The 8145-nt window shown below is 54.4% G+C and overlaps 1 protein-coding gene across 1 annotated transcript in view; it reads left to right on the top strand.

The window, feature by feature from the left end:
* The window catches only part of RNF212 (ring finger protein 212), a 33933-nt gene that overhangs the window by 17480 nt on the left and 8308 nt on the right, over positions 1-8145 (top strand). Inside the window, exons 3-4 of the mRNA XM_014533507.1 lie at positions 296-357; positions 6635-6709. Coding sequence (XP_014388993.1) covers positions 6662-6709 — 48 coding nt within the window. The 5' untranslated portion in view covers positions 296-357; positions 6635-6661. The remainder of the gene's footprint in view (positions 1-295; positions 358-6634; positions 6710-8145) is intronic.

Raw genomic sequence — 8145 nt, forward strand, 5'->3', positions numbered from 1 at the left:
GTGCAGGGAAAGGGCTGGGCTCCCGCCCGGGGCGGGGAGTGGGCGCTGGAGGCGTCGGACCTGGGCAGAGGCCGGGGGAGCAGTGGGTCCCTTTAGGGGCGCTGTTTGGGGGCGCCTGTGGGAAACGGGAAAGAGGAGGACTGTTGGTTGTAGAAATCCTTTCAACCCCACGGTGTGAAGGTGAGGAAATGGAGGGCGGGCCGTGTGCTCGGAGCAGCGTTACCCCGAAAGCTGTGCTCGCACGAGCGCCAGCGCCCCGTCGCCGGATAACACAGCATTTGCTCTTCTCTCGCAGGTAAGGAGGGCGAGTGCCGGATCTGTAAAGCTCCCTGCCAGACAGTCTTCCTCTCAAAACACGTAAGTGGAAATCTGTGGTCCGTGCTCTGAATATTGATCACCGTGTTCCCTTTACAGGTGAGGTTCAATCTGTGGTCGTTTGTGGGGTCTGAGCTTTCCGTTCATGTTGTCAGGTGACCGGGAAGGTCTCCCGGAATCTCGAAGGACAACTAGGATCCGGCCGGGACCCTCCTTGCAGCTTCTCGGTTGCAGGGGGGCCTGTCTGTGGTTTGCCGTGCGATGCTCCTGGGAATGAAAATGTGTGGAATAGATTCCTTCAGTGCAATGCAAGCTCCTAACGGCGACGGAGCCTGGCCGCTGTGCTCAGTGCTTAGAGCAGTGGTTCTCAACCTTGGCTGCACATTAGAGTCACCTGGGACTCTTTTTGAAATCCTGATTTCTGGGCCTCATCCTCCGGAAATTCTGTTTCTTTGTTACTCATGTTGTGGCCCCACCCCATAACAAAGAAACAGAACTTCCGGAGGACGAGGCCCAGAAATCAGGATTTCAAAAAGATTCCCAGGTGATTCTAATGTGCAGCCAAGGTTGAGAACCACTGGCTTAGAGTGTCAGCCCACGCACCAGAGGGTTATGGGTTCAAGTCCCAGTCAATGGCACATATCTGGATTGCAGGTTCAATTCCTGGCCCCGGTCGGGACATGTGCTGGAGGCAACCAGTCGATCTCTCTCACATCAAGGTGTCTCTCCCCCCCCCCCCCCCCCCCCCCCCCCCCCTCTCTAAAAATCAATAGAAAAAGTACCTCGGGTGAGGAGTAACAACAACAAAAAGAAGGTGGTAAAGTTTGGGTTTTCACAGCTGTCATATCTAATTAAGAGGATTGGAGGAAAGCAGGTATTAAATTGCTGTTGCAGTAGGCTTAAAATAATGCCTTTTGTTCTCTTTGTAAAATACATGAATTTAACTTGTTTGCTTTAAATTTAGTTACAAATAATTGTCCTCTTTACACCTAGGCTCCAAGATGTGTATTTGATCTGATGTTTTAATCTATAACAATTGCTTTTTTTCTGATTACAAATGTAAAACAAAGTTACATATTATGCAAATGATACAAAAGATCATAGTGGAGGAGGTGGAAGCCCCCAGATACTGTTGCCCAAAGACAGCAGCCAGGAGTGGAGCGCCCGGTCTGTGGGTGCTACTTGGATTTATTCTTACAGAAATGGTGTTTTCTCAAGTGACATATTTTGGGCACTCCCACACTCTTTAAAGGTGACTGCGTAGCCTTTTAAATGTTTTTATTGATTTTCTTTCTTTTTTTTTAGAGAGAGAGAGAGAGGAAGGGAGAGAGATAGAGAGAAACATAAATGGGAGAGAAACATCGATAGGCTGCCTCCTACACGCCCCCTTCTGGGGACTGAGCCCGAAACCCAGGCATGTGCCCTGACGGGGAATCGAGGACTCGAACTAGTGACCTCCTGGTTCTTGTGTTAATGCTCAACCACTGAGCACACCAGTCAAACAGGATGGATTCTTGTCTATGAACTTACACCTCTGGCCTTGCCAAGTTCACCTGGTAACTGTATTGGCTCAGCTGTGGGTTTTCCAGGCTCCACAGTCGCGCCGTCTCTGTTTGTTTCTTGCCTTCTGTGTTTCTCTCCCCTGCCTCGGCCTGCTCTCCGTACCGTGTGGAGTACGGACGGCAGGGGCCATCTCTCATGGGGGTTTGTCTCCCCTGATTTCAGGGACGTGGCAGTGTTTCCGTGAAGTACTATGTGCGGTGTGGGTTTTTTGCTACGGCTTTTTATCATGAACGGTGTTGAACTTTACCCAATGGCTTTTCTGTCACTGTTGAGCTTATCATTGTTTTTTCTACTTTATTTTGTCAATGCGGTGAGTTGCATTTATTTTTAGAGCTTTAAACCCACACTAGCTCCCAGGAACAGATCCGACCTGGTGCGAGGCAGCCTAGTGCGTGTGTCTAGATGAGCTAGACGCCGTGCACCTGTGTCCACGTGGGAGCTGCGTGTGGTCCTCTCTCTCCCGGGCCCTTCTCAGGCCTCGGTGCATCGGGGGGAGGGGGGGCGTGAAAGCAGCTGGGGCCTCCCATCCTCTCCTCTCGTAAAATGTGGTGGGATTCACAGGTGAAGTTGTCTGAACCTGGAAGGGATTTGGTGAGGAGGTTTCAACCAGGGACTTAGTTTCTGTGTTAGACACTCAGTGCCTGCCTCCGTCAGGTCAACCTAAGGGAGCTGTATTCACAGGAGGGGGTGCCCTTTCCTCGAGGTTGGGTGTCCTGTCACCAACACGTGTGCAGTCCTCGGTGCTCTCAGCGTCCGGAAGGCCTGTGGTGATGCGCATCCTTCACTTTAATGGTGGTTACTGTGCCTTCTCTCCTTTTCTTGAACAGTCTTGTCAGTGTTTATTGACCTTTATTCGTATTTTCAAAGAACTAATTCTTGGTTGTGTTTCTTTATTGTACACCTGTTCTCTGGTGAGTTCTCCTCTTTCCTCTTTGCTCTTTAAGATGGAAGCTCAGGTCAGCTCCCCACCTTGTCTTCCTCCTGTTTACATCCCAGGCCGCACCCCGCTCTGTGCTCATCCTTGCCTGAGCAGAACAATTCAAGTCTCTTCTCAATTATTCCTGCGACCCATGTGTATGTGGTTAATTTAGAAATATTTGGGGATTTTAGTTATCATTTCTACTAACTTTCATTGACGTATAATGCCGAAAGTGCACAAATTAAAAGTGTGTAGCTCAGCGAATTCTGCTCGATCTGAGAGTGACTCGCACTGGTCGGGGACACCCTGTGCGGTTGTCCTTAAAGTCGGACAGGCTCCCATCCTCCCTGGGCAGGGCCTGGACGCTTTGACTCCGCTTCCGCGTGCACCTTATTCTCTCCCAGAGACGTAAGCCCACAGACATCGCTGCCCAGATCGCCACCACCGCCCAGGTTCCCACAGTCCCACTTCCTCCCGCTCACCGTTCCCAGCCTCCCTGACGCCCCGAGGGTCACTTTCCACCCCCGGGAATTCCTTTGTCGGGTCCTGCATTGAGGCCTGTGGTGACAGCTCTGCAGAGGGACTGAGCCGCCTGCATTGTGATGCATATTGCGCTCGTTAGGCTGCTTTCCTGGACATGAATGCTTCCTGTGTCTTGGATCACATGGCTCCGTTCGCTGTGGCTTTTCACGGTCTGGCTGTCCTGTGGTATCCGGCTGGGCTTCAGGGAGACCCCAAAGCCTGTGCAGGGGCTGTTATCAGAGTGGAGGCCTCAGCCTCTGCTCCCTACATCCGGTCCCACTAAGGCTCCTGTCCACACAGGGAAGCCACACCTGCCTGTCCACGCAGGTCCCTGTCCACGTAGAGTAAAGCCACAGCTGCCTGTCCACGCGGGTCCCTGTCCACGTAGTGTGAAGCCACACCTGCCTGTCCATGCGGGTCCCTGTCCACGTAAAGTGAAGCCACACCTGCCTGTCCACATGGGTCCCTGTCCATATAGAGTGAAGCCACACCTGCCTGCCCATGCGGGTCCCTGTCCACATAGAGTGAAGCCACACCTGCCTGTCCACACGGGTCCTGTCCACGTAGAGTAAAGCCACACCTGCCTGTCCACGCAGGTCCTGTCCACGTAGAGTGAAGCCACACCTGCCTGTCCAAGCGGGTTCTGTCCACAGATGTTTTCCCTGTGTAATAACCTGTGTGTCACTTGCTCTCCACTCCTGAGCACAGGCCGCCACGCTCTGTTGGGCGCTCCCCATTTCCTGTGGCTATGGGTGCCCGGGCTGTGGGTGCCAGGCTGTGGGAAGGCATGCTTCTGCTTCTGTGGCCCGGGACCAGGCCCTGAGGTGTGGGGTGAGGCCAGGGTGGCAGGTTGAGTTGGTGCCGAGCAGGGCTTGTGGGCACCTGGAGCCCCTGCCCCGCCTGTGGCCCACCTGCCTGTGACTTGCAGGGGTCGAGTCCAGGGACCCAGCTGTCCAGACACCCTGTGTGGCCTCCCCCTCCAAGGTCTGGGGCGGCTCGGGCCAGGCACTGCCTTCCAAGGACATCTTCTAGCTTCTGCCGCCCATCAGGTGTCGCCCTGCACTTAGTGTTGTTTTTTTTTGTTTTTAATTAAATCTTTATTGTTCAGATTATTACATTTGTTCCTCTTTTTTCCCGCCATAACTCCCCTCCTCCCAGTTCCCACCCCACCCTCCGCCCTCACTCCCCACCCACTGTCCTCATCCATAGGTGCATGATTTTTGTCCAGTCTCTTCCCGCATCTCCCACACCCCTTCCCCCCCAAGCATAGTCAGTCCATTCCCTTTCTATGTCCCTGATTCATTATAATCACCAGTTCATTCTGTACATCAGATTATTTATTCACTTGATTCTTAGATTCACTTGTTGATAGATGCATGTTTGTTGTTCACAATTTGTATCTTTACCTTTTTCTTCTTCCTCCTCTTAAAGGATACCTTTCAGCATTTCGTATAATACTGGTTTAGTGGTGATGAACTCCTTTAGCTTTTCCTTATCTGTGAAGCTCTTTATCTGACCTTCAATTCTGAATGATAGCTTTGCTGGATAAAGTAATCTTGGTTGTAGGTTCTTGCTATTCATCACTTTGAATATTTCTTGCCACTCCCTTCTGGCCTGCAAAGTTTCTGTTGAGAAATCAGCTGACAGTCGTATGGGTATTCCCTTGTAGGTAATTGAGTCTCTTTCTCTTGCTGCTTTTAAGATTCTCTCTTTGTCTTTTGCTCTTGGCATTTTAATTATGATGTGTCTTGGTGTGGTCCTCTTTGGATTCCTTTTGTTTGGGGTTCTCTGCGCTTCTTGGACCTGTAAGTCCATTTCTTTCACCAGGTGGGGGAAGTTTTCTGCCATTATTTCTTCAAATAGGTTTTCAATATCTTGCTGTCTCTCATCTTCTGGCACCCCTATAATTCTGATATTAGTGCGCTTGAAGCTGTCCCAGAGGCTCCTTACACTATCTTCATATTTTCGGATTCTTTTTTCATTTTGCTTTTCCGGTTGGGTGTTTTTTGCTTCTTCGCATTTCAAATCTTTGACTTGATTCTTGCGCTCCTCTGGTCTGCTATTGGGTGTAATATTCTTTATTTCAGAGCGTGTATGCTTAATTTCTAGTTTCTTTATCATAGCATCGAGGGTCTCATTAGTTTTCGTGAAGCTCTCCAAAAGTTTATTGCAAGCCCTCAAAATTGCGTTTTTTAGCTCTATATCCTCCATTTCTGTCATGTTTTTTTGTCTCCGCATTTTTTATGCTTTCTTGGTGCACCCCCTAGTGGTCTTTGTGCGCAGTCTTGTTCTAGTTGAGCCTTGATTGTTGTAGTTAATACTAGAGGGATTTGACCACCAGGCCGACTGGCTGTGTGAATCAGCTGTGTCTGCCGCGGAAAACTTCTGTCCTCTGGGGAGGTGCTAATCTACCTCCAGGCTAACTGGCTATGAGAATCAGCTGTGTCTGCAGTGGAAGAACTTCTGTGCTGGATCTCTAGGGCGGTGCTAATCTCGCATTTGCCTAAGGCTATCCGGCAAATGCCTCTGCCTGCACTTAGTTTTACCTCATTTCGGTGGGACCTGGGGAGCACAGGGAGCGCCAGTGGAGGGACTCAGATTCCGTTCTGATGCCCGTGCCATGCTGACGGTTCCGAAGCCAGGACCAGGCTGCGGAGGGACCGCTCGCCTGTGTCTTCTGGGTCTGCTGTCCTTACCCGGTGGCTGTGTTTGTTCCCGTCTGTCCCTGCTCAGGGCGTCCTCCCACGCCTATGCCCTCGGATGGCTGTCACTGTCGGCCCACTGTGGGTGCCAGGCTGTGGGTGCCAGGGCTATGGGTACCAGGGCTGTGGATGCCGGGCTGTGGGTGCCAGGGCTATGGGTGCCGGGCTGTGGGTGCCGGGGAGGAGGGGGGGAGGAGGAGGCAGGCATGACTCTGTGGAGTGGGCAGCACCACTTCTGAACCCACTTTTCCTTGAGTTCTTCATGTTTGCTTCTTAAAGGACTGACTGATAGGAGGCTCATCAGCACTCCCTCCCTGACGTAGTGTTTCCTCTGAGCTCGGCTTCCCCTTTGGCCCTTTACCCTTCGAGGCCTGGGTTCCTCCTGACAGAGAGGGGCCTGTGGCCCAGAGGGTGCCACCAGCTGCCAGGCACACTGCCCTCACCCCACAGCCCCGGGCAGCCAGGAGGTGGGTGCCCCCGTGCCTGCTGGCGACAGCGAGGGAAGCGCTGGTCCTGCGGGTCCCGAGGTTCATCTGGGTCTCCAGTTTGCCTCTGCATCACGCCCTGAGCGTGTGCCAGGGCAGCGAGCGGAGATGGTGTCTTTCTCTTCCAGACGGACCCAGGGGTCCAGGCGCTCTTCATGGGCATAGACGGCCTGTGCAGGAAGTACTCCAAGGAGACCTCCCAGGTGCGTGGGCCTTCTCCTGGGGCACGCGAGCCTGTCGCCATGGGAACCTGTTTCGTGACAACCCAGGGCCGATGATCTCGCCCTGGAGAGCAGACCCCAGGGTCTCGGGGGTAGGGGTGCTCCCTGCCCCTGTGCCATCTTCCCTGCAGGGAAGCCATTCGCTCTGCTCCGGGTTCCTGTCCTGCTGCTGTGGGGGTGACGTGTCCTGTGGTCGGGACGCCCGGCTGATCTCAGGTGTCTGGGTCATGGGGCTGTGGCTGTGGTATTTGACCTGAGCCCTCTTGGCTCCAGTCGCACTCCCAGCCCAGCTCTGAGGTTGCGAGTCGGTGCCCTCCCTGGGTCCGATGCCAGTCTGACCTCCTGGTCCACCAGGCTGTCCAGGGAGCTGTCCGGAGAGCAGCCCTCTCTGCCAGCCCATCCGGCCCCCGCTTCTGATAACAGTGCTGCCCCCACCCCTGCTGTTGGCACTTCCCACCTGCCCCTCCCTGGAGAGGCCTAGCAGCAGGCTGAGCGACCACACTCTGGCCTGGCCATTCTCGGCCGTTGGCTTGTTCTCTTGGAGACATGTCAGCCACCAGGACGGCCCTGCTCTGGAGGCTGTTCTTGGGCTCAGTGCCCGCGATGTCAGGGCTGTGCCCCTCCACCCTGCAGGCTTCCCGGGGGCCTGGATGCCCTAGGACACGGCATGGGCACAAGGCAACAGCCAAGCAGGGACATGGGCTGATTTCGTTGCGCATTCCCAGGGGTCCTCTTGAGCCGGTTCCCCGGGACCCGGAAGCTGCCGTGTTGGTGAGCTGGGGGAGTCCTCACCATAGCGCTCAGAGCCACAGGCGGCCCTGAGCCGAGAGCAGTTGTGCTGGGACCCGCAGAGCCTCGGGCGGCCTCAGGAGGAGGCAGGGTGCCTGTCCTCCATCTCAGGCCCCACGCCCCGCCCAGGTGGAGAGAGGCATGGAGGCAGCTGGCTGCCGAGTGGCCTCCCTCCAGGCCTCTGGGCATCGCCTGTCCCAGTGCCTAGCTCGCTGTCTACCTCAGCATGTTGGGCTTACCGTTATTTTACCATAATAAATACTTTAAGTTTCTCTCAGTATTAATTTCTAGTGGGGAAACAGCGACAGGGAAAACCTGCATAAGCAGAGCTTTTAGGGGTCCTCAGTAACTTTAAGGTGAGCCTGGGACCTGCCCTGCATCCATCAACCCACTCCACCCTCGAGGTGCAGGAGCCGGGGGGGCTTTCTCGTTCTGTCTGATACCGTCCCTGACGTGAAGCAGTGCTTCCCTCCCTGGGTCAGCGCGGCTCGTAGCTCTGGGGGCCAACTCCAGACCGCGTGCACTCCGCGTGCAAGGGGGCTCCTGACGGAAGTGCTGCTGGGAACCCAGCCCCCGTCACAGCTCCCGGGAGCGCGGCTTGTCCCGCCCACCTAGCCCTCTCCACGCAC

Source organism: Myotis brandtii, unplaced genomic scaffold, assembly GCF_000412655.1.
Source record: "Myotis brandtii unplaced genomic scaffold, ASM41265v1 scaffold986, whole genome shotgun sequence".
Taxonomy (NCBI): domain Eukaryota; kingdom Metazoa; phylum Chordata; class Mammalia; order Chiroptera; family Vespertilionidae; genus Myotis; species Myotis brandtii.